Source organism: Falco peregrinus, chromosome 4, assembly GCF_023634155.1.
Source record: "Falco peregrinus isolate bFalPer1 chromosome 4, bFalPer1.pri, whole genome shotgun sequence".
NCBI classification, from domain to species: Eukaryota; Metazoa; Chordata; class Aves; order Falconiformes; family Falconidae; genus Falco; species Falco peregrinus.
This window is the reverse complement of record NC_073724.1, coordinates 91,863,984-91,890,857: the sequence shown is the minus strand read 5'-3', so window position 1 is coordinate 91,890,857 and position 26,874 is coordinate 91,863,984. Positions and strand designations below refer to the sequence as shown.

The 26,874-nt window shown below is 37.5% G+C and overlaps 1 protein-coding gene across 1 annotated transcript in view; it reads left to right on the top strand.

The window, feature by feature from the left end:
• Positions 1–26,630, top strand: part of KPNA3 (karyopherin subunit alpha 3) — a 48,694-nt gene extending 22,064 nt beyond the window's left edge. Inside the window, exons 3-17 of the mRNA XM_055801634.1 lie at positions 6,691–6,780; positions 6,982–7,011; positions 7,133–7,185; positions 7,271–7,366; positions 9,697–9,782; positions 12,561–12,647; positions 13,045–13,214; positions 14,346–14,390; positions 16,907–17,038; positions 18,192–18,320; positions 19,976–20,080; positions 20,214–20,285; positions 20,389–20,551; positions 21,466–21,560; positions 24,053–26,630. Of these exons, the coding sequence (XP_055657609.1) occupies positions 6,691–6,780; positions 6,982–7,011; positions 7,133–7,185; positions 7,271–7,366; positions 9,697–9,782; positions 12,561–12,647; positions 13,045–13,214; positions 14,346–14,390; positions 16,907–17,038; positions 18,192–18,320; positions 19,976–20,080; positions 20,214–20,285; positions 20,389–20,551; positions 21,466–21,560; positions 24,053–24,151 (1,452 nt within the window). The 3' untranslated portion in view covers positions 24,152–26,630. The remainder of the gene's footprint in view (positions 1–6,690; positions 6,781–6,981; positions 7,012–7,132; positions 7,186–7,270; positions 7,367–9,696; positions 9,783–12,560; positions 12,648–13,044; positions 13,215–14,345; positions 14,391–16,906; positions 17,039–18,191; positions 18,321–19,975; positions 20,081–20,213; positions 20,286–20,388; positions 20,552–21,465; positions 21,561–24,052) is intronic.
• Positions 26,631–26,874: the final 244 nt, after the last annotated feature.

Sequence of the window (26,874 nt, the reverse complement as noted above, 5' to 3'; positions counted from 1 at the left end):
GAGATTACAGACATCAAGGTGCATTTGCAACACATTCTGTATTTCAAGAATATGTTAATCTCTATTCACTATCTTCACACCACAGCTCTTATTCAGAAGGAAACTTCCCTTCTTTTTTCTTTTCCCAGTCACTTATTATTTGTTTAGGAATTGAGCTAACAACGTTCTCTCTGATATGAAAGGGTAGCTAGCAGTCATCTGGCAGAGACACAGGTTGGCACTGTGAGCCAGTCACATGACACTTCTGATGGTCAGGCGCCCTTTTTGATTCCATATTGGTCTTGCTGAACATGAGTTTTACGCATTTTGGGAATGGACCTACTACATTTCTGGAAAGATGGTCTCTGGCTATATTGTTAGGGCAGCAGCGGGCCTAAGAGCTTAAAAAGTAGCCATCTTTCTTTGCAGACAGACAAGATAACAGTGTCAGTGTTGGCGATGGAGACTCTTGGGATTTAGAAATTAAACTTCTCAGTGTAGTGCCTTGGCAGAGTCTGATTCAGAATGTTTATTTCTTAATTTCAGCATCACAGAAACCTGAAGGCGGTTCTGTTAAGAAACAGGAACCCTGGAATGAATTGGCTAACTTAGCTGATTTGTCTCACTTCTAAAGGGCAGTGGGATGGATGAATAATGGCTAGGGTTCCGTTTAAGGTTCCGTATCTGAATGAAACCTGTAACTATTGCTGTGAGAGATCCTTTGGTTCTAGGTGCATGGCTTTCTATGAGGAGGAAGCTTGACTTGGGCTGCTTATGTGCTTTAAGAAAGGTAGTCCTTAGCCAGGTCAATGCTATCATCATTGAGTTAGATGCCACCCTTCAAAGGAAGCCTTAACACTCCTAACCTCAGCAGAAACAGAAGATCTTGTCCTCCTTTAAGGTCTGCTAACAAACTGGAATCCTAAGAACTTCCAGGATGTCTCACAAGGTTTATTTTTTACTTTCTTGGCAAACTCAGCTGCCTCTGAGAGTTCATAGACATGAGCTCATAGACATTAGCTCATGAAAGCTCTAATTGCCAATTAAAAGTTTGATGCAAGGCAAAACAATTATTTGCTAAACAAGTGGTAGATTAAGGAGCCGTGGGCATACGTCTTTTTTACCTGTTTCTTTGGCATACTGTATTTGATGTCCCTGCTCTGGTCTTTCTTAAGATTGATGACCTCCACAATAGCTCCTAAATAGTGAGTCTTGAAGAAAGGAATTTTGTCTTCATGTTGCTGGGAGACCTAGGGTGGGAAAAATCTTTTTCTGATTCTCAGGAAGTCTGAGAATGGGGGTGGGGGAGAAAAAAAATGAAAAATTCCACATTTTCAGGTTCAGGATAGTAAAACTTGCTTTGGTTACACAGCTTTTCCAGTACATCATGAATGTATAGCTTTTCATTTACTGTAAAGTGTGGGTTTTAGGTGTATGTCTACCCAGCTTCCAAGAAACGGCTACAGTCGCAGGAGAGTGAAGCACTATTAGTATGTTCTTCTGGAGGCTTCCCTGTCCAGTGTTAGTAGTGCAAATTCTTGGGAAAGAACTTACATCTACCCTGCCTTGACTGAGTGCTCAAAAAAAACCCTAATAAAAAGACCTTAGGAGGAAAATTCTGTTCCTAATGTATTCTTCTGGAGACTTAGTTGAAGCCCAACTTAACAGGCCTCAGTCTTTGCAGCGTGTGCTTCGGGCTGTTGGGCCACACACTGATGTACACTTATGTGTCTACTAATTTTTAGTCAGCCTGCTTATCTTCTGTTTGGCTAGTGCACATCTTTCTCGGGAACCTTGTGACTGCTGTCTGTTGTCTCAAAGGTGAGCTAGCAGAACTCAAATGTAGAAAAGTAGCCTGTCTTCTAACTGCGTATCTGTAGCTATGCTCTTTATCCGAAGAACAGTCGTGGAATCTGTTTGACTGCCTTTGGATGCAAGGGACCTAGTTTGCTGAGCATGTAGGATACAATTTTATTATCCGTGGGTTGTAGGATCATCAGATTGACCTGTTCAGTGTTTTTACAGGTTTGCACGGTTTCTTTAAATCTGTCTAGGTGTTAATGGGTTCTAAGACAGTGAGTGTAGCCAATTAATGGTCCTTTCCCAACCAGTGAAGAAATTGAATCTTTTCCCCCCAGGTTTGTATCCAAGAGCTGTTACTAGAAATTCACTCAGGCTAGAAATGCCCCCCTAAGAAAACTTCCATTAAGAGGATATTCAGTAGAGGGTTTCCGAGCATCCCTTTAACATGATGAGGCTGGACTGCTAGGCATTTTCTTTTTCTTCATGATGGACTGTGGCAGGTGCTCTCACTCCCCAAAGCCATAACTGGAAATTACATGTAAGTGAAACCTAGAAGCTCAGCTCGGTCTGTCACAACAGTGGTAGCTTAAAAGGGATGTCCAGACAACCTGACTCATACCTCCATCGCTAGCCTGATCCTTTAGTCTTTCCTAGGATGTAAGAGCAGAGGAAAGAGCTGCTTGTTGTCATCTGTGAATACAGCTAATGCTGGCTAGCCCTGCAGTTCCTAATGTTGAGATGTTCTTCAAGTTCTGCTCTTCGTCCCCAGAGAACTCAAATATCTTGAACTTTCATGCTAAAGGAACTTCTTCCTACTAGCTGCTGAGTTCCTGAATTCTTTCCCTGACCTGAAGAGTCATGGTGTTTGTTACCTCAGGGCAAAGATCTTCTTGTTTATTTCTTTTCCCTTTTGATCTTGATGCTTCCCAACAGAGTTGAGACTCTCATAGTTTTCCCATGTGTCAGCTGCTGAAAAGCATGTATAAATTTATGGTGAACACCTTTCATAGCTCCATTAGAGTATCCTATTGGCTGTGTCCTATAGTACTAGGTGGAATGCAGCACAGAGCTTGACAGGCATCCTCTTTGCCCGCAAGGATTCTTGTGCTATTAATCAGGTTGTCTTTGAATCTTGTTTGCATTGATAGGCATTTTTTTGAACCCTGTGGCCATCTTGCAAGAAGGTAGACAAGGAATACTGGGATCATTTGCATGTTTACTGTTCATGCAGCCTGACTTTCCCACTGTCAGTGAAGCAGATGATGGGTATCTGTCATCAAAAACTCTTAACAGATCATCACACTGGACAAGAAAGTGCACTCATGGTATCATTACTGTTGTTTCTAATCGCTTGGTATTTTTGCCTGGTGTATTTGTCCACGTGCCTTTTGTTCATTTGGAAACCTCTGTAGACTGTTGTAGTGGGATCTCTACTAGAATGTTGAAATTCCTATAACCAGCAGTCAGATGCTGTTTATAAACTTCTAGATTTCATTGTAGTAGCACACATTGTTCAGGTGGTGGTTGAGGATCTCCCCCCTTGAAGGAGACCTGCTTAGTTTTGTTAGCGGTAAGGTCTTACCCTTCATCAGGGATTCCAGCCTGATGCCTCTCTCCTTGAAGGGGCTCTCTCACTGGGCTTTGAACAGGACAGCTGTACCCAGGTGGGCTCATTTGTCTTCATTTTTACCACAGGAGCCTGCAGAAGAGGCTAGTGCTATGATTTAGGTAAAAACATTGGAGTTTGTCACGATACGACAAAATGCAAACATTTTAAGGTCATGCCAAGCTGCAAATCATGTTCTTTTACTTAATCATTCACAGGGGAGTGGTTGGTCTATCAAATTATTGTATACAGTGGTTAAGCTGTCCAGGAATTAGATGCTTTTGCAAGTGGACAGAGCTGTTTCACATAGCCTTAGAGACGCTTTTGAGACTGGAACGTTCTGTGAAGACTCTGACTTTATAAGAAATGCTAATGACAATGGCTTTTCCTTAGTAAGGAAGTTTTAGTGCCTCTTGGTAAATACTAGCCTCTCTGCTTGAGGCTGCTGTGGAAGCTCCTCTTTCTTGATAACTGTTTTTCAGCCCAACCATCTGCAAACAGTGAGTAGCTACAAGAATGTTCTCGCTCACTCTTACTTTCCCTGGCTGAGGTCAGTTTTTATACGTGATTACTTGTACTTACTTTGGTTAACATTAACATTAGGAAGCGTTCTCTTAGGCATACTCATGTTGCCAAAGGGAAGGCGTAGTTGTATATGAAGGTATAAAAGGCTTTCTAAGGAGCTGTTAACTTGCTTGCTGGAATGGGAGAGAACTAGACTCTTGGTTAGCTCAGTTATGGTGTGTGTTATGGCCACCTTTAGCATGCAGCTACAACTGGAAGGCTTTTTGGTGTTACTCAGTCTTATACTAAGATTTCTAATTAGTCTGCAGTTTTACTGTTGTCAAGAGACCCTGTTCCATAGTAGAATTTAAACCTACTTGTTTGATGGGCCAGAATTTGAAATGTTGTTCCTTTTGTTACCGTCCTCACCATTGGTCACCTCCCAGGTGAATCAGTGTGGATAACAGTTCTTATGTCAAGCATACTTTAGAAAAACCCTGTAAAGCTCTTTCCCTGCTTTTTTTTTTTTTTTTTTTTTGAGCATGAGATGTAGAATATTCAGCCGAATATTTTGGGAGGAACAGAATTGGAAAACCCTGCATTACACCATAGTGGTTTGCTGCTAATGACAAGGAAACTTCACCCTTCCCAGTAAATGATTTAGTTTGAAACTTTTAACTTGCTCCAGCAGTCAGTGGTGACAGTTGTGTGCTAAGACCCCAGTTACGTCAGGCTGCACCTTTTCTGAAGACAGGGAACGTCTGTCTGAGGCTGGACCAGTGTCTGCCACCCTCATAGCTAAATGTCTTCCTGTACTTTCATGCTTGTGTGAACTTGCTCACCACCGTGATCTGTGGTGATACCTTTAGGTGGGAAGAGGACAGTTGACTGAAGACATCAGGACCTTTCTCCAGCTTCAATCCCTTCTCCTAGGATTGGCTTGTTTTACTATAACAGCACAGCTGATCCTATAGGAGCTGTTCATTCAAGGCAGGAAGGAACTGCTTTCTCCTCAGGTGGATGTGTGTAGTAGCCGTGTACTGGGGAGGGAGGCTGATATGGTCATGGAGAGGGCCTCTGGAAACTGGGTCCGGTCCCTGTAGCTGCTGAAGTATAGGCTATGGTTTAGACAAACAGTAGGAAAAGGAATTGTACTTGAGCAAAGCTAGGCTGAATGATGTTTGCTCTTTGCTTAAAATGGCAGTGCCAAGTACTTGGGGTGGAAAAATAAGATAAATACATTATAGGTTTTTATGGTGAATCCACTTATCGGTGTGTGCCTGCCTGATGCAGTTTGCCTGCATAGCACTGTTTTCTCAGCATTTAACTGCCAGCTCATTTCCATCTCCCTTTTTTCCAAAAGCACTTGATAACAAAATACCTTTAGTGCTTGACTCTATGAATGTGCTCAGAGTATGTTGCTGTTAGCGTACAGCTCTGGAGAGGCTGCCATAGCTAATCTAGGTGACCTTCTGCACTCTTTGAGGATCTAGTTTCTGTACTTAGACTTGAGAAAAATTAAATTATGCTAAGTTCATGGAATGTTGTCTTCTGCATTGAAGTGTTATTTAATTCTGGTGCTTGTTTATTATTTTAGCATTCTCTTATCTGAAAAAAAAAATTAATACATTGCTTGGGAACCTTTAACTAAGGCTGGAAAAGCTGTTTTAAATTATTTTTTTTTAAATGTCTAAAAAGTAAGCATGTCCCAGAAATTTTGGACATGAGTTTGGTGGTTTTTTTCTAACGTAATAAAATAAAACATTGGGGACTCCCTCAAAACATGATTCTGTTTAGAGGCTTTTTTAATATCTTACAAGCATGGCATGATATAATACAATCTCTGTGGTCAGTACTGTTTAGGTATCAGATAATTGGAGACTGAAAAGCCTGCCTTTCCTTGCTAGTGTAATAGATTTATTTTAGGTGTTACAGCTAGCTGTTAACACCTTTTCCAATGTTCTGCTTCATTAGAGATTGATATCTTAATGTAGTTGTTTAAAAAAACAAACTAAGCAAAAAGGTGTTCGGATATATGTGCTGCATCATCATCTTCCACTCTCCTTTCTATTTTTGTACCTTTAGATGTACCAAGCAAAAGATAAAGTCTAAAATTTAGAAAAGACCACATTTTAAACTTGTAAAAAAGTGCATTTGGATACAGTTACAATTGATGATTTGATGTCTGCTTTTTTAAATTAGGGCTTTAGGAGTTCAAATATTCTAATTAAGCAAGGTAGAAATGTTAAATGGGTACTTTACTACTGAAAAGGTAATTTCCCCCCCCCCCCCCCCCCCAGTAATTACTTAAAGGAGCTGAGGCTGCGGAGGGTGCTTTAAGTCAGAAATAAGGCTAATAGTGTGAGTGGGAGATATTACAGGTGTCAGTGTACATAGAGCATGCTGCTTTACACACAAGATTAAAATGGTGTAACCAGGGAACTTTGAAGTAGGTTTAGCTGAATATTAATCTTACACTGGAAAATAATTTCTGTTATGTGTGGCTAAATGTTAATGTTACACAAATATATTTATATTGTAAATGTCTGTTAGAAAGTTGATCCCCAAACTGTCAGTTTTAATTAATTCAAATGTCATGGATTGTCATAGTTCTGTGATTAGTGAGCTGCTGGATTCTTACAGCTGAAATACTTCAAATTCAATGTGCAGTTATAAATGCCTTTTTTTTTTAAAAAAAAAGTAACGTTATCTAAACTTTTCTTGTGAAAGTAGCCATTATATTGTCACCCTGTACTAATAAGCATTAAGTGTCTTTATTTTTTGTCATTCTTTTACAGAACAAAAGAGACGAACATCTTTTGAAAAAAAGAAATGTTCCCCAAGAAGAAAGTTTAGAAGATTCTGATGTTGATGCTGACTTCAAAGCAGTAAGTTCCTTGATTCTGGAATTATTTTAAAAACTTTGATGTCTCAATATAGTCTGTTCTAACTTTTAACACTGGAAGTCTTGAGTTATTTTAAAGCAAAATTATGAACTTACATGCTGTTAAAATTAGTTTGATTGTGTTGAATGTTTAAAAAGTGTAATTTAGCAACAAAATTAATAAAACCTCTTTTTTTTTTTTAAGCAAAACGTAACACTAGAAGCTATACTACAGGTATGTTTTATTTCACCTTTTTTTTTTTTCATTAGAAGTGCATGTTCTGTGCTTTTGTAATTTTTACAAGCCTAGGTTTTGTTTTGGTTTTTTTTTTTTGTTGTTGTTTTTTTTTCCCCAGAATGCCACAAGTGACAACCCAGTGATCCAACTGAGTGCTGTCCAAGCTGCAAGGTAAAAATAAAGGCATAGAAATGTACTTCCAACACTTGTTTCATGATGAAAGTTACTTATTTTACTTCTGCATTTAATTTCACAGAAAACTCCTATCCAGTGACAGAAATCCACCTATTGATGACTTAATAAAATCAGGAATTTTACCAATTCTGGTAAAATGCCTAGAAAGGGATGATAAGTAAGTATACTTTTAAGAATGTTCACCTTTATGAAAATCTGCATACAAAACCCATCTCATTATTTCAAATGAAACTGAGGATTCATAGCACCATATAATCTGGCACAGTGGATCACATTTCATGATGATAAACTGTAAGTTCTCCAGGAGTATTTATCCTGCTGCTGAAACATCATTTTCTTATTTAGTGCTTGCTTGAGGATATCCAGCTAATGGAGAAAGAAAACCTTACTAAATTTCTCATTGGTTTTGAATTTCAGACTTTTTTGTTAACTGTAAGAAACCTGTCTCGGACTTACTGTGTATATTTGTGTGAAGGCAGAGGACATGCCTACTTGTGAACAGGGCTCTTTGCCAGAATACACTTGTCTTTTTCGTTAAGGTTATTAGCTTAAGTTTCTAGCTTTTTTTTGTTCTTGCTGTGAGGTGGGTTTCCTTCTGGCTCTGTACTGTTCCCTCATGTGATGGTACAATACAGTGAGCATGCTCCCTGGTATGATTCTTTTTGGCAAAACAAGAGCTTCAGTAAAGGAGGTAGAGAACATTGAGCATGTAGCTGTAAGAATTTAATGACATGTAAGAAAAATGCCATGTTCCACAATCTGAGCCCCTTACTCAGGTAGATGGGGATTAACACATCTGAGGTAAATTTTTTAGCCTATCTTTGCTCTCAGGCAGCCATAAATGTATTTACGTTATTTGCATTTTCAAGGTTATTTCTGCAGCCATAAGGGCTAGAAACTTCAAAAATGCAAATTGGCATTTTGGGTATAATTTTGTGGTTGCAAAAACATGAGGCATGAATAGTTTTGTTTCTAGCTTGTTTAACAAAATGGTTGCTTAGAAAGCAGCTGGCAATAATATTCAGATCAAGATTGCATTTTAAAGTGGGTCATGAATGCCTGTCTGCTCTAGAAGTAGATGATTCAGTGCTGTGAAAATTCTTCTAATTTGAATTTTCTGTCTAGTTTTTGTATGATTTACCTTTGTGTATGTTTAATAAGCCTTTCAAAACTGAACTGAATATTTTCTTAAGTCATCCTTTTAATTGTGATTGCTATATAATGTTTAGTAGAGCTGAACTCTGCAAAGACTTTCTGTAACAGATTGTTAAAGCTGTTGTTCATGTTATCACCGAAAGCTTAGCACAAAGGGAAGAAAAGGAGGACTGACCTAGAACTAGAATTTTAATGCATTTCATCCTACAGTGTAAAGGTTTATAGATGACTGCTGACAGATACTATTTATTTTCACAAATCCTTATTTACACATCTTGGGCCCTCCTAGCTAATTCTTTTCCAATCCCATCCCCGATACAACCTTAAAATGCTTTGGAAACTAATGGACAAAAAAAGCTTAAAGGAAGCAGGTACTATGGGTATAAAACACAACTGATAGACCCAAAAACATGGAAATGAAAAATAGTCACCTAAAAGTAAATGTTCTCTTCTCCTCCCAAAGCCAAATGTTTGTTATACTAACCACCATAAGCTGTAAACTCTTTTATAGCTTCTAGAACTCTTAATCTTTAGCATTTGCTTGAAAAACGGTTTTCATGCAAACTGTTTTACTAAACTGCTGTTGGCATAGAAAATGGTTCACCAGCATCTTGGAAGAGGTGTTCCCCGAGCTTTTATAATATGTGTAACTGATTTTTATCTGCATTTAATAAGTCAGTTTTAATACAGGTATGATGCTGTCTTTTGATAACGATGCTAGATCTTTCCCATCTCTGTGATGGAGCAGAAAAATGTCTTTATCCCAGTATACCAGCTTATGCTTGATCTGGGATGTAATGTTAGAAAGGGCCAAGTTTTTATTCATTATGGTCAGACATGGTTAATCTGTTGAGACCTACTAATGGCAGCAAGTCAGTTGCACTTTCTTCACTATGTATGAACGGTGTTTGGATCAGCTGGATGTGAAGAGGTGTCTGTTACCCATTAGAGAGGCATAATTAGATTTTGTGATGAGTGCTAGAAATGTTTCATACAGGAGGTAAGTGGACTAGAGCAGTGGTCAGCTTCACTGGTTGGTATGTGCTTCCACAAGTATTACTACTTTTTATTTATTATTACTAATAAGAAGTCAGAATGATGGGTGGTTTACAAAAGGTCATAGAATGTAAAAACTTTTCTTTCTTACAGCTTTTCCCCTGAAATGTCCAGGCTTAGATTTATTTTTTTTTTTTAAAACCCAACTTTTAGCCCAGTGACACTGCTTGAATGTGGAGTGTCTCAGAGTGATTACAGCTAGTAATACTGAAATGAACCATAAAATAATCTGTAGATCATGTTCCAACTTACTACTATGAAATTATTTCATTACAGTCCTTCATTACAATTTGAAGCTGCATGGGCATTGACTAACATAGCATCAGGCACTTCTGCACAGACTCAAGCTGTTGTACAGTCTAGTAAGTATTACAGTTTGGTTTTTGGGTGGTGGTGGATATTGTAGGTAAAAGGGAGAAGGAGGTATTTGGTTAACATGCCATTTGTTATCAAACCCATTAAAATAATAAATGCATGTCTGGTCTCTTTCCCCCAAAAATTCCACATTTGATCTTAAACATCCATCTGCTTATATCTAACAATATTAAGGATTCCAGACCTGGTTTTCCCATAAAGATAATGACAGATGATATAATAAGTATGACAAAAAAATGTTACTCCTTTCTAATTCTTGGGTTAATTTCTGAAACCATATACTGTTAATTCCCTGATGGCTAAAACTGATGTTAGGAAGTAATACTTTCTACCTCAAAGGTATGTTCATAAATCTTACTAAAGTTGTTAAATACATACAATTCTGTAAGGTTGTTCATTTAAATACAGAGTTAAGAAAACTACCATCCTTTCCTTGACCTTATGATTAGTATGTCATACACACAGCATTTGTTGTGCTGCCTTCCTTTCTTGCTTAACCAGCCATTGAGACTTCTAGTATGAGAGGAGATAGGAAATAAACTATAATGTTTATATAAGATAAATTATTAAAATTATTTTTTCAGGTTACATGTACAGCTTTTATGTATCAGCATGCTTATCTTAAAAAAATCACTTTTATGCTAAATATAATATTTTGTTTTTAAGCAGGAGACTATAGATAAGTAAATATATAATAAATTGTCTTGGCTTATTCATATTCAGTGTTTTTATATGGGAAAATGGTGACAGTTATTTGTGGTTTTTTTAAGTGTACGCACCTGCCTTTCAAATAAAAATGCTGGTTTGTACATTTTTATAGCTAATATAAAGTCTCAGTGTGTTTGGACACCTCTGGTTTTGGATTGCTTTTTGTGTGTCTAAATATCTTTGCAAATCTGTTCCCAAGTTTTTCATTCTTCCCAGTTTGCTCATTGGTTAGTCATAGTTTTCTTCCTTTTTTAAGTTCCACAGTGTTGCCATGTTTGAGTGAATGAATCTAATGAAAAGGCTGTTTTGTAGTATTAGCTTTGCAGAAAAAAATCTGGAAAGAATCTCAAAGCGAAAGTTAGAATGAAAATATGTACAGCACAGCCAGAAGCATTGCTGTTACCTGAACCAATTTCCAGAAGTTCAGGCTGGGATATGTCTCTCCCAAAGTCTGTTTAGGTAATGTGCTTGAGAAAATGCGATAAAATTACTTTAAAGAAGCAAAAAGCATTTTTCAAGCTTTACTTCTGAAGAGAAAATGGAAAAAGTTTAGTCTAAAAGTTTTGCTGCTTTGGCTGGGACATGACTGAGGGAAAACAGCCTCCCAACTCTACTCCCTTCAGATAAGGGGTGGTTTGAGGAAACAAAGCCATAGACCTTTGCAGCTGTAGAAGGGGCTGGTGCAGCCTCGGCCTTCTGCAATCGGGAGGGAAGATGGCAGTTGGAAGGCCCAGCACAAGAGGAGAAGTACTGTATACACAGAACAGATCTTGGCAGGAGCCAATCTGGAGCAGAAGTAATTAATTTTTTTGAGAGTAGTAGATCAGATAACCTACAACTCATGATTTCTCAGACCGTCCTCCTGCCTGAGTGCTGATACAAAACAATTTCATTCCTGCTTTTGAAAGCATACCAGGGTTGCAATCTAATGTAAACTACATACTTGACCCTTCTCTCTGAAATATGTTGAATACACATATGGCTGAAGCGTAATCTCAGTAATCACTGAGAAGGAAGGCAGAATGTTCTACTTGAGGTAGTGGAAGTAGGATGATGTTACATGAACAGAGAGACTGTTCTTCAGCAACCGTGTATTGCTGTCCCTCCTGACTGGTCAGTTACAGGCAAGTGTTGAATTACTCATCTGGTATGGGGAAGGAATTTAGGTTGTCTTTAATTTTCATTGCCCTCTTTTCAGGAAAATGTATCAGGGTTTTCTAGCTATTGTCACATGTTACATTATCAACAGAATATTGATTCACAGTTGCTCACAAATTGTGTTGCATTTTTAAAAAAATTCTGAAGCTATTTCTACAAAAAAAATATTATTTCCTGCAACAGTATGTAAATTGATCTATTTTACTTTCTCAGACAATAGGACGAGTGTGATCATAAATAGATTTTGAAAATTGCTGCAAGAATTAGTCTTTCAAACAGGACGAGTTGTCTGAAGTAGTGCATGGTAATAGTAGATGGATGGTTTCTTAGCCCTATTAAATGTCTGCAATTCAGCAGAGACTGATACCTAAAATCAGTACCGCTTCCTTAATCTGGTATGTTGCCTGTGTTATACAAGAGCAAATTAAAACGTGTCTCAGGACTGGCAGATGGAGGTAAATCTTCACTGCATATGGAAACTAACTATAGCCACCTCTTGGGAGGAAGCGATTTTCTTAAAGTCAAGATTTGAAGCACATTTGTACGAGTAGGCATGTCATTCTGCTACGTATGTATTGTGATCTTGGATAGCTGGAAAATCTGGATTATCAGGACATGAAACCTCACACCTACATACTTGAGGCTTTTGCCTATCACTTCAAGAAATATGGGGAACTGTTTAAATGTGGGGAGCATTGTTGTTGAACTGTTGCTTGTTCTCAGGGCTATTTTCCTCTCTCTAGATACGTACAGAAATGTTTAACTGAAGTTTTTTTTATGCTCTTCTTAACAGAAACATGTACAAGGCATGGTTGAGAAAGGTTTTTGTATTAAGGAATGAAAGTAATGTGCATATACCACGTTCTGGTAAAAACAAATCCAATCTTTGCCTTCTGCAGATGCAGTACCCCTCTTCTTGAGACTACTTCATTCACCACACCAGAATGTTTGTGAGCAAGCTGTATGGGCTCTCGGAAATATTATAGGTAACTCTTGTTGTTATGATGATTTGAATTCAGGGAGCGTTTTACTTTAGAATTTGACTTTTTGAACGCTGGCATTATCATGAGACTATGTTTCCTCTAAATTCTGTGGCTTGATATAAATTTTCACGTGGCTGGAATTACACGTGTACATTGTATTTTTTTTCTAAACAATAGTTTCACTTGCTACACAAAATACTAACAGGAAGGATAAATTTTGTGTCTTGTAAAATATACATACCTATCTGTATTGTATGTATATTTAATTGAACACGACCTTTTAATAGTAGTCTCTTGGTGAGGAAACATAGCATTTCAGAATCCCAACATGTCATTGCATACATTTCAAGATTTTCCATTTTTAATGTAATTTCTTTTACAACAATTTTCATTTCTGTAGGTGATGGTCCTCAGTGTAGAGATTATGTCATATCACTGGGAGTTGTCAAACCTCTTCTGTCCTTCATCAATCCCTCCATTCCCATCACCTTCCTTCGGAACGTCACATGGGTCATTGTAAATCTCTGCAGGAATAAGGACCCCCCACCGCCTATGGAGACAGTTCAGGAGGTAAATAAAGAATTACGAGACAGATAATTTTTTATACTCTGGGCTAGAGACCAAATGTTTTATATTGTCATATTATGAATTTGTGCATGTTTTTTGTCACTGTCTTGTGCCGCTTACCATTGTTAAATGAAGTAATTTGACCAGATTGATCTTCCTAAGGCTGTAATAAAGGTATTTGTAACATCTGAAATTGAGTAAGACTGATCACCCATATATTAAAATGGACACAATAAGAAATTAACACTAAAAAGTGTTAACATACTCAGCATTTTAGTTTTTATCAAAAATTTCCTACAAATGTGATTCTGTATATAGAAGTATTCAAATGCTGATTATTTTCAATAAAAGGAAGTTAAGTAAACTAATGTACGTAGTGTAGTTTGTGTTTCAGCTAGTTTTGAGTGTGGAGTCAATGTCAAGCCCCAGTTGAGAAGCACCTGAAAATCCTTTTAAACTGGTGAACAGAGCAAATGTGGTGTTCATGGCATGGGCACAGCTAGTAAAGTGATGCTATTTGGCTAGAACTATAGTTGTAATGTACATAAAGTTCTTCATTTAAAGATAAATTTCAAAGTATAGGTACGTTCTTTGAAGCCATGTGAAGTACAATATTGTTAGCAACTAAACTCTAATGAAATTTAAAAAATGAAACTGAGAATGTGGAAACTTCTACAAGCAATACTTTACCAAATTAAAAAAACAGCTCTTCTAAGCAGTCTTATAATGGCTCATTTTTATGTTTTCTCCATACATTACTGCAAAAATAAAATTGTACTTTATTCCAAAAGAGGTTTTTATGTTGTTGTTAGGCTAATGATTTTTATTCTATTGTGTGGTAAAAAAGCTTTAAAAATAGCAAGGGGATCTCTAGTCTCTGTTTGCTTGTTTTCCCTCTAAATGCAGTCTGCTCTCATGTGTCTTTGAAATATAGTAGTCTTGTATTTTTACAAATTTTAAATACTATCTATATAGATTTTTGTACATACTTTGAGGGAATGAGCAGCTGCTGGGAAGTGTGTGAATGCAATATGCGAATGCAGTTTCCAGCTCAGCTTTGTGACTGCGGTACTTGAATTCATTATTGTACAGCCAGTTTTATTCTGCTGTAATGACTGATGAACTTCTTTTCAGATTTTGCCTGCATTGTGTGTTCTCATTTACCATACAGATATAAATGTAAGTAATTTCTAAAGTTTTAAATATTTAGATTCTTTTTCTCTAGAGAGAAAATGCTGCAAGATTATGTTTAAGTGGAAAACTTGGTTTTGTGTGTTAATTTTTGTATAATAAAGTAATAACTGCACAATTAAGTATGAAGACTAACATAATTGTAGTCATTCAGAGCATGAAAAGTGCAAATACCATTTCTGAAATATCTTTTCTAAATTTTTTTTATCCTTTACATTAGGATTTTTTTAATGTAGTTCCTATCTTGCAGAATCGAGCACTAGAAATTTAAAGTGCCAACTTTGCTATCAGCTTCACTTTAATTCTGCCACAATTTATAGTTTTAATAGATGACATATAATGCATGTGTAGAAAAAATGTTTACATTTACATACCAGTCCAATCAAACACTGATCATATGGGTAAATCTGACTTCTGTAACCTATTGGGTGCCTGACTTTGCGACCTGTTTAACTAAGGAAATGGCATGTGAAAATACACTTAAATAGCAATAAACTGTTATTTTGTGGCACCTTTTGATAACTTTTCTTCAGGTTTTTATGACTATTTCTGATCCATAGGTTTATATGTATTTTCTGAGTAAAGTCCTAGAGGGGTGGACTCCTGAAATTTTATATTGGGGGTTCAGGAACAAAGATCTGTGTAACTATGGGATACTGAGCTGCTCTTCTCCTCCTCCTCCTGTCAGGACTTTGTGATGTCTTTGACTTGCTCTCTATAGTGATACTCCAATTTAGGGAAGCCAGAATTGAACCCTTGTGATGGGTCTGGGCAAAAAGCATAAGATTGGTGGAACTGTCTTTCGTTATTTCCATCCTGTGCTAGTGATTTTTTTCTGCTGCTCTTTTAATGCTGAAGTGGGCTTGGCTCCACAAAATATTTGCAAACAGATTAATCTGGGATTTTGCCAGGGTTTTCCCAGTGTAATGTGAGTGGGAGACAGCACATGGTGACTTTCCAATCTGTAATTTGGACAAACCTGAATGGAAATTCATAGCAAAACCAAACATACTTCTAACCTGTAGGCTTTTTTTCCCTGTTGAATTTGAAAGCTTTTGCAGACAATGATTGTGTGAGAGCTTCTTGAAGTAGATACGAGACTGTGATGCCAGGTTTTGACTGATCTCAATTAGGGTGCCCGTCTTTTTGGTCCTGAGAGTCAGGTGCTAGTTTGAAGGTACCAGTCTGGTCCCAGCCTCTCTGTACTGGAGCAGCAAACCTATCTTTGGAGATGAGTCAGTGATGCAGGTAGGTCAGCCCACAGTCCTGTGAGCGCTTCTGGCGGCTGCTGCTCTTGTCACCAACAGGGCTGTGGGGCAGCAAACTGGTGAGGCACCATCTCTCACTGCTTCTGCTGCAATACTGGCTCCACTGCAGCACGTTCTGCTGTCCCAATGGCATTAGCAGGTGAGGGCAGCAGCAGGCTGTGTCAAGAAAGCATTACGTGTGTGCTGTCTAATCCCTGGAGCTGGATAGAAGCAGCCTGTGGGTCAGGACTTCAAAGTCCTTCCTACATTTCAGTAATGGAGTACTTAGCTATTTTAACAGCTGGAAATTTTATATGGGTGTCTGTTTTAAAAGTAGAGTGGATCTAGGTACCTCAACAGATCACGTCCTCAGTGTGGGGTCCAGATTTCTCTTTCTGCAGTTCCTAACATCGTCTCAAAGTGATGTGATATCCCTCTTTCTGCTGGCTTTGTTTCTGCTTCAGATACTACCTTTCAATGACTGTAACTTTTGTACCCTTTTTTTGAGGGCTCTCAAATCACCTTACCAAGTCATCAGTGATTTAGTCTTTATTTTCTTTATGATACTAAGATTGCCCTGCATGATAGTAATTTCTCTGCAGGTTTTTGCTTTGCTTGAACAGTTGCCACCTTACAATAGTTGCTAGTCCTTTAGTTGGTATAAGAACTCCTTTCCTTTGCTATGAGTTTTGATCTTAGCATGAAGGCAGAAAAAAGGCATACATCCAGAATAGCTGACAGTTCCGCTTTAGAATGGCATTATGGATCAGAAAACCTAAGGGTGTAGATAGATGGATTAGAGACTAAGGGAACATACATATTCTGTAATCAAAAGGTAGCACAACTAATAAATTTATAGCAGTGCTAGGAGGCTGGGTTGGTGTTTTCTGCAGAACGTTACTAGCACAACTACTTACCTCATTGCCTATCTTTGAAATACAAATCAAGCCCAACAGTTTACCTTTGTGAGATGATGTATGCTGTCACTTTACGCACCAAAATGTGGTACTTAATTAAAAAAAGTTTGAGAGGACTTATAAAATGGTTATTATGGAACAAATGGCCCCAGTTTTCCTAGTTGTACGTAATAATCTAACATTTTACTAATTACGTCTCATCATAATCATGTTTGAGTTTTTCCTGTAACTAAATTGCATGCTTCTGCACTGACATAAGGAATGTTGATCACTAAATTAAGCCTCCATTATGTGGGTTTTACTGATTCGATGTGTAAACCATGTTCTTTCCAATTTGTAGATTCTTGTGGACACTGTTTGGGCTTTGTCCTACTTAACAGATGGTGGAAATGAACAGATACAAATGGTGATTGATTCAGGAGTTGTACCTTTTCTAGTTCCCCTTTTGAGTCATCAGGAGGTTAAAGTTCAAGTAAGTCTGGTTCCATTGCTATCAAATAGCCATTTGTAAACTGTTTTCTAAAAAATGTGCCTTAGAGTATTTTATTAGTGGAGTAATGAGATGAACATTTATAGCCACATTTGTTACAGGTAAAATTGAACAAAAAAAGTTACCTACGCTGGGGAAAAAGGATTATTAAAATGAAAGAAAGCTCAAACAGAACAGTTCTAATACAGTTTAAAGTGACAGATTAAACATTAACTTCCATTGTGTGATTACCAGGGGTGCCTGCCTTTTGTAGTCCTAAAATATTTAGTGACAGCAGATTTTACATTTCCCAGAATTGAAGTTACATGCGCTCTTTTCTATTGCTGCACACATGGTTGTGCATATTCAGTCTGAATAGCTCATGGAAATCAATATTTTGGGACCTTTTGCATATTAAAGTATTTGCAGATGCTGAGTACTTTTAGTAAAGTAAATTTCTAATTGGCTACAAAAGGTAGGTTAGCTGAGCTTGTTTGATTAATTTCAAAGATAAAGGGAGACTGAAAGTTAATGTGTGCTTGGTTTTTATAAACCAGCTACTGTGTTTGGGAGCTCTTTCATGTATCTGCACATTTGTTGTTTATTTAGTTTGTACTTCAGATGAGACTTGACTGTCTTGAAATTTGTCAGAGCAGTTCTCTTGACAAAAAGGAGTCTCTCCAGTATTCTGTTGCTTGTAAAGCATTTACTAACTAGTACATAAAGAAATACAGTCAGTTTCTGAAAGTCAGCTGAGAGTCAAGAAAAGTAGTCATGGGGTTTTAAATTCTGGAATGGAGAACTGAATGGAGAAGTAAACAACCTTGGCAGACATAGTCAAAACCTAGAAACAGTTAATGTTATTGTAACTCAGATCAGATAAATGATGAACTATTATTTTAGTATTCTTTTAATTTCTAATTTTTACACTTCTTGAGTTGAGCTGCAGTGCATCTGTTCAGTAAAACGCTGTACTGTGTGTTTCTGTTTTGATGAAACAGTACCCGTTTCTAGGATGTAGCTCAGAGGATGAAGTGCTAATTTGTATTTTGCAAATTTATGAAGACATGTCTTAAAATGATCTTTGTTGGAGCATAAGTAACAGCAATGTCTTTTAACATGCAAATTTTTTTTCCTTCCCACTTTGGATATTCAGACAGCAGCACTGAGAGCAGTAGGCAACATAGTAACTGGTACTGATGAACAGACACAAGTTGTTCTCAATTGTGATGTTTTGTCTTATTTCCCAAATCTCCTGACGCATCCAAAAGAGAAGATAAACAAGGTATGGTTTGTTTCCTGACCTAATCTTTTTGTTTAAGAAATAAAACAGCAGTCTGTAGAACGTTACAAAATATTTTTTTACAGCTATCATTTCTGGCATGTGAGCAATTTTATGTGAGGCCACAGCCTTTGAGGCAGGTGCTTAATTAGGGCTAAAGCCGAACAGGAGGATCCATGTGTTGGTGCTGATGCCTAGTACTCCTTGGGAGGACTGGTGGTTTGTGCTTTTTTTCATTTGCAAAGTGAGTAACTGGCAAACCTGCATTATAGTGTTACTTTTGATTGAGTCCAGTGAGTTGAGTAAGACTGATCCAGTTTTTCCACTCCACCTTTTCACAGTGGAGTTTGTTTTCTTGTCAATCTTCACCTTCAAGGAGGTAGAGTACCACCACTGTCCTTTTCTAAAAACTGGCCTTGCATTTCCTCTCCTTCCTTTTGGTGGAGGTAACTTCACTAATGCAAGGACCGGGTGGAACAGGGGGAGTTTAATAAAAGCGATCAATGCCCTCTTTTCCAGAGCTGTATTTCATGTTGTTTGCTTTTTTTTCTAATCGTGCCGTCTTCCACTGCAAAGATGGAGCTGGCTGAGGAGGAGGCTTTTTTGTTTAGCTTATGTGAGTTCTCCACTTAGTGTACCACTGAGGGAAAAATATTTGGGAGGAATCTCTGTTTCTTCTAGCCTTGTCAACAGCTCTGTGGAAGTTATTTTTGACAGTTCAAACTGCTGTGATTTGTTTCTGCCTGCCCTTCTAGCTCTCACAGAAGAATGATGAGGAGCTCTTTTTGAATGCCAAGAAAGGAATTATTTTTGTATAAAGGGAGTCTAGAAATACTTTGGGTTTTGTTTTAAGTGTATGTTGTGACAGGCAAGTATAAATAAAAGCAAGATACACATCCCTAAAAAGTGGAACCCATTATGGGTTTTTTTTTCTGCAGTATTTCATAATTGCCTGCTTGCCATATCAGTTTGTCTTTTGCTAACGATTAGAGCCTTTTTAAAATGTTCTGGATTGCCTTGACAAGTATCACCCCTTTGTAACCAGGAATTTGTAACTGCCATTAGATAGATGTTAGCTATGTTGATGAACCACCTGGAGGTAACTGCTGAGTAAAGGCTCAAGACTGAGAGTCCTGTCTGATACTTGAATGAACTTTGTGAGCTCCATCCACTTAATATTTCAGGAAGAAAATGGGAGCTGGGGTTGGTCTTCCTTGTGTCAGCACAGAAAGCTGCTACTGAGCTGTCAGTAGTAAGTCAGGATAAATCCTTTTTTACGTGAGGCTTTACCAGTTTTTCTATTTTCTTTGGAAAACCAATTGAAAGTTTAAAACATGGCTGTGACTACAGCAGTGCAAAGTGAATATAAGGTTTAAGTCAGTATTATTCCTGATGTATGGTGACATTCATTGGGTAAGTAATAATCTGGCCCAGTGAATTAATCATATCAATTTTACATTGATTGCCTGCATGTTTGGCTTTCACAGGGCAATAACAGTTTGTGTGCTAGAAGTGCTACGGGGGAGGAAACCTGGAGGTTCTCTTTAGTGATTGGTCATGGTATGATTTTAGGTTTTCAGGTTGTTTGGTTTGATTGCTTTTTTTCTATCTGTTGACTAGTTTTAAGTGTTATGCTTTTGTTTTTTGTCCAATTGTAGGAAGCAGTTTGGTTCCTTTCCAATATCACAGCAGGAAACCAGCAACAAGTTCAGGCTGTAATAGATGCTGGGCTAATCCCTATGATCATACACCAGCTGGCTAAGGTCAGTCAAACTATAAGCTATGCAAGTTGTCATCCTCTTTTTATAAATCTGACATGAGGAGTCTGTGATTTTTAATAAGCTTGACAGATGTTTCCATGCTGATTTTAATGAGCTATTAATTTTATTTTTTCAGGGAGACTTTGGAACACAAAAGGAAGCTGCTTGGGCAATTAGCAATTTGACAATAAGTGGGAGAAAAGATCAGGTATGTGTAGTGGGATTTCAGATTATCACTAAAACATTGCACATATAGCTGTTTGTAAGCAGCACAATGTTGAAAGCACTTTTTTTTTGGTGCCATTATTTAGGTTGAATACCTTGTACAGCAAAACGTAATCCCACCATTCTGCAATCTACTCTCAGTAAAGGATTCTCAAGTGGTACAGGTGGTGCTGGATGGTCTGAAAAACATCCTGATAATGGCTGGGGATGAGGCTAGCACAATAGCTGAAATTATAGAAGAGTGTGGAGGTAAGTATAGACTTTTAAAAAATCTGATTTGCTGGATATTATTCAGTCTTCGCCTTGCTGCTGTCAATATTCACTACAGCATTTTTTTTTACCATGGGCTATCTGAATAAGCAAGTGAGACTTTTGCAATGAGAGAAACGACACTTTTTTTTCTGTTTCATTCAGTTTATAGATGATCATGTTGGAGGCAGTGGTTGAAGGAACTTTCTGTAGCTTGGGTATTTTTAGGTTAAAATGAGAATTGTACTACTTTTCATTTGATTAGTGCATGTGCTTTTTTCTGTGGTAAAACACACAATTATTGCTTTAGTTCATTGCCTTAGAAGCAGCTGTTAGGATCATAATTTCATTACAGACCAAAGCAGGATGAGGAGTCTTTAATATTGCAATCCAAGTTTTAACACATGCTAATTAATGTATTATAGTAAAGTAGCAGTAAAGGGAAGACGTACTATGCTGGAAGTTTTTCCCTTATATTATTGCATATCCAGTTTGAAAATGGGACTATAGCGTTTTAAGCCGCTTCTTGTGTGCGGCTGTGTCGCCTTGTTGTTTTAAGCTTGTATGCAACACAGAAATGTAGACACTTCCTTTGGTGATATACAGAAAGCACTATGACTAAAACAGAAGTCTTAACAAAAATTAAATACAGAGAGTTTTATCTAAAAAGAGAGAAGATTTCATTATTTTTTGTTCATAAAATGGAATATTCCATGGCATGCAAAGGTTCACAGACTACTTCTCTTTCCTCTTACAGACAAAGATAGCTACTGTATAGATAATATTTGCAAACGGAGCCACGTCTTTTCTAGGATGTTTCACTAGTAATGTTTCAGTATTTTTCTTAGTTTTTTCAAACTAGTCAGTAACCAGTTCAAACTTTGTACAACTTTTATCTGTTTTCTTTTATTCAGGCTTAGAGAAAATTGAAGCTTTGCAACAGCATGAGAATGAAGACATTTATAAACTAGCATTTGAAATCATAGATCAGTATTTCTCTGGTGATGATGTAAGTATGCTAAAGATTGAAGAGTATATATGCTGTGCTGTTAGCTTAGTAAGTACATTGTTATTGTTCCTCCCTGTCTGGGGGTCAGTTTTCCTGCTCTCTTTTCAGTACAGTTTCTCTTAATTGAAAGTCTGAGTTTCTCAACACCAAGGAATTTCTTTAGCAACATCAAGATGACTGCTGTGGTTTTGCTTAATAAATTGATTGATGCTGACCTAATTTTGTTACACTGACATGTAAATTGACAGGTAATCACTTGTGATTAGAATCTAAACGGTTCTCTGGCTCTCCTTTCTACATACTCATCAGTCTTTGGAGGGGGCGGTGGATCCTTACTGTCAGGTAGATTACTGTATTTCAGCTCTGCAATTGCTCCATCTGGATTCCGCATTGAAAAAAGTCATCAAAACTATTAACACTTTTTGGAGCTGATTGATCTAGACCATCTGATATTTTGTTGCATGCTGGTTAAGTATTTTGAACCTTTGGGTTCTAGCTCTTTCTGCTACTGGCTGCTTGTGAGTGCCTCGGAAGCACTTCAACAAGCTATTTGAAGATGAATAATAATTATCTTCTCTAGGCCATCCAGGGTGTCTGTAGTTCTGCAGCATAGCAGGACTATGTCTTCAGTTCTTCTCTTAAATTGAACTCTTCAGATATCAGCTCTAACTTTTGGACTTGCTAATTTTCAATTCATGGGCCCATCATGTGATTGTGACGTTAGTTACCAAGAGTTAAGGGAAAATTCCCTATGCTTGTAATGATTCTGTGAGCAGCATTTAATAGTCTCCATAATGGCTCTGAAACTTCTGTAACTAACTGAAGAGCATGGTCTAGTTGGTGTGAGTGGAAAAATACCTCTTTTGAGGTTAGTAGTCCCTTTTGTGCATTTACTTTTTACATAAACTAATGCAATTTAATCTATGCCTGATGTGCTGAATTCACCTCCTTTACTCAGGAGCAAGACTTCATTTCAGATTACCCTTTATACTGTTACCATGTTTTCTGGGGCTTGTGAAACTTGAAAGTATAGAAATTCCATGATGGGGAGACAGGAGTTAAAACAAAATCAGACACATTTGCAGGCAGTAATTTTAAGTAGGAAAATAACCCTTGTCATTTGAGGACTGGTGGAGGAAAAAACAAAACAAACCCCCAAAACCAGGAAAAAAATTCCAAATTGCCCTAGGGAGACAAGAGACTGGTTATGTTAGCAGTGTTAAGATTGACTACCCAGGAGTATTCCTGCCTTCTTGTCACTTCAGGGTCTTCTGTACTCTCGTGAGATGTTGCTGGCTACCAGATACCCCTTCACTGTTAATGCCATCAGCCTTTGCTGAGCCCTGTAAAGTGCACAGGCATGTACTTTAGGACCAGTACTAATGGCTTTCTGACTTTACTGTGTTAAAGGCGTGTGAACTTAGATAATGTTACTTTTGGTACCCCTGCAGAAGGCAGAAGTGCTAATTAATCAATTCAACATTTTGCAAAGCATTCTGAAACCAGATTCGATTTTTGTTTGGGCATGACATGTCCCATTCTTTCCTCTACATATTGTTACTGTCACCAAAGGCCTTAATCTCTCTCCAGTTTAAGTATTGTCACCCAAAGTAAAGAGAAAGAAAGATTTTAGGTGAGTCAGTTCTGATGTCTGCACTACTGCGAGGCCAGATCTCAGAAAGCTGTTTAGACCGTGCACAAGAGCTCTCGCCCGCTTCAGAATGGCACATGGTTTGAAACGAGCTTTATGGTTCCTGCAGCCTGGTCCCTAGAGGCGGCATGTTCGGAGAATAGGTGCAGCTGGTGATTTGGAGGAGTATGAGTAGGGCTTGAAGTTGTGTGTATTGATGCTACTGTGTTATTTGCTGTTCCTAGAGGCAGAAAATACCGAAATTCTAACAGCTCTGAGGAAGCTGCGTGAAGTTGGATACTGATGCCTTTCATTCTATATCCAGAGAGTAATGAAGTACTTCTGGTTTTAAAAAAAATTCAGATTGCGCTTAAGAGAGCTATATAAAACTGCTCTGAAATGAGTAGTTCTAAATCCTTCAGATTCTGATAGGAGATACTTAGTATTCTTTTAAGCTTTATATAAGTGTTTCTATCAGCTGCCAATAAAAATTATTTTCATGTTGAAAGAAAAGGGGAGAAAGTACAAAACTAATTTTGGAATTCAGAACTAGTGATTAGCCAACTCCAGAAATACTAAAAATTGGCATTGAAAATTAAATCAGACAGCTAAAATAGCAACTGCTTTGACCAAGCAGCAACCCAGTCTCTAACCATTAAAATTTTCTGTTTCCCTAATGGTAGGACAGATTTGATGTGGTGTTCTTTTTAAACATATTTGAAGAATTGATTTGGAAAAACTGATGTAGTTTTATTACAATAATATTGTTTTTTAAAAAAAGTTGAATGTTTGTGAATCTCTTCTATGGGTACTGAACTGTGCAGAGGATTGGCCTCTCATGTATCTTTGTTGTATTTTATAGATTGATGAAGATCCCAGTCTCATTCCTGAAGCCACTCAAGGAGGTACTTACAACTTTGACCCAACGGCCAACCTTCAAACAAAAGAATTTAATTTTTAAGTTCAAAAAAGTGCAGCTTCTCTGTCCCACACCAGTATGAAGCACCACCAGATGGCTACCAAGTGAAGAAACAAAAGGCTCCAAGACACACATGCCTCTTCGTTTTGATGCTTCTAAAGCAAGCCATGTATCGGTCACTTTGCAGTTGCCAAACATCACTATCACATGGACTGTAAATGCATATGCATGATCTCTTAAACTGTTTCAGAATTCTTTTTAACAGTCCCAACTACCTTTTTTTGCCTTTTTCCTGGTGCCACATGCTGACAACCGCAATCTGCAGTTTTGTTAAGAATATTCCATAGTGGTGGCACATTGGCTTTCCACGGAAAAGTAGCTTCTTTGGAAAATGGTGCGCTGTGGATCAAGACACTTTGGTATGATGCGTACATTTTGGAAGACTTCACAGGGGCTCAGTTTGCTCTGAGCCTCCATCATCGTCCTCCACAAACATATTTTCATATACTTTATGTGGAAGAATAGATTCAAAAACGCAAGCCAAATGAATTTCATTGGTGAAACTGAAATAAAAGTAACTTAAAAAAACAAAAACAAAACAAAAACACTTGGCAATTGATTAAACACTTAAGTTTAAAACAAAAAACTACTTCAGCTATCAGTAATTGATGTGTGTTCATTAACTGCCTCAGAAACCAGGGTTGGAGAATGAACTGTAGATTTGGACTGGTAAAGCTTTTGCCATTATACCTAATTTTTGAGAACAGCGAGCCCTATTTGACCACTCACTTCAGCCTGTGTGTTCCTGCTGTTTTGAAGTAATCAAATGCTGTGCATGGTATTTTACCTGAGCTACAACCTGTTATGGACTTGAACTTCTGTTTAAGCTGAAAGCAAGAGTCCCAGACGTAGGAACAAAAAAATTCTGTCCAAAAGTGTATTAGTTAAAACGAATCTTGCTTTCAACTTTCAGTAGTCAATATATTTCGTTTTAAATTGATAATTGGATATGGTTGATTTATATTGGGTTTAAACTGTGGAGCTTTCATGTTTACTGTAATTTAGTCTTAAACTATTTTTTACTTAGTAACCAGTGCTTATGATGATGTGGTTGGCAACAAACCAGCAACTACTTAGAAGCGTCATAAAAGCTTCATTCTTGGAGTATTGGAAGAGTAATTCAGAAGTTAGTCTCAAATCTTATTCACGTAATTAAAAAAGATACAAACTGGTTGATGTGTGAGGCTGTGTGGAAGCTGCTGTTATTCAGCATAAACCTGATGTGCAGCGCACATTAAATAACTTTACATAAGATATGTGAGGTCATTGCTTTTGGAAAATCGTCTGACCCAGTCATTTTCAAAGGGATTTTGGTATTGCTGGGGTGAAGATCGATAATTTTGAAATTGTGTAAGCTATCACACAAACTGGTTTTGTTGCTGTTGTTTACTGGGTGTAATTTCCCAATGCATTGATGTGAAGGGATAGAAAAATCTAAACTAATTTAGTTGTTGGATGTGGGTTGTATTTACTGTGATGAAGATAAGGACAGATGCCATCAGAGCTTTGTGGATCAGCTGTTTTTCCACTGATGAACAACGCATAGCAAGTGTGCATTCATTAAATATATATCTGCCAAGGTGGAGCCACTTTAAAGAGTGAGTTGTCTTGTATCTCAACTGGATACAAGTGTATGTTTAAACTGCAAGATTTTTACTTGCTAGATAATCTGTTTTAATATAGTGGTTTGGCCTCTGATTATTTATAGGTTTTATAAATTTTAGAATCAATTTCTCTTTAAGGTGGCTCAGATTTTTCAACTCTTGTGCACATAAAATTGAGTTGAAGTTCATTGTGCCTTTTTTTCTTTTCCCAAAAGTTGAGTTGAAGCTTCATATGGTAACTGCATCCTATTCACACACTATAGTCTAAAATCTTGAAACTGTGTGGTGTTCGCTAAAAACTAAACAATAAAAAGTCAAAGTTAGGTAAGGTCACAAAGTTTTTGTGAAATTAGAGTTCCAGCAGGTGTTGTTGTGAACAAATATTTCCCCCCTTCTAATTGAATTTAGTCTCCCTGTATGCCATATAGACTGACGGATACCCTGTTCAGCCTGCACTCGCTATTGTCCTAGAGATTACATACAAATTGATACTGAAACAACAGTTTTCCACTACTGTGAAGATTTGATCCTTTTCTTGCACTCAATGCATTACATTAAAAGTGAACATCAGAGAACTGGGTAAGGCAGGACAAAGCATTTGCTCAGTTCTTTCTGTTGTGACCTTATCAGCTTTTGATTGGGATTGCACCATTTCATAGTTAATAAAGGAAACAAAGTATATTGCTGCACTTTTACGTTTTCAGAACAGTGTTTAAAATTGCATTGTTTTTATTATTTTTTTAAACTATCAGTTAAAATAGACTAAAACGTTCTTTCAAAGAGGCATCTAAATGTGTTCCTAATTTTGTATATGGGCTTAGGTTTTGTAACCAATAAAAAGCTGCTATCAAATACTATAAAAAATTCAAGAACTTATTTTGAAGATTATGAAACTGCTTAGTCTTCATGGATTGACTTAGGGGTTTTTGTCTTTGACTAGATATTAGCAGAACTCCGCATCAAGGTTTGAAGTATGTTACCAGAATGAATAAAGTAAGCTAATGCAGTCATCTGAAACTTTGGATGCTGTTCCAGTACGGACTTTCATACTTTTTAAGGAGAAGTTTTCCAGAGACGTTTCCAGGAGGCCGTGGTAAGTGG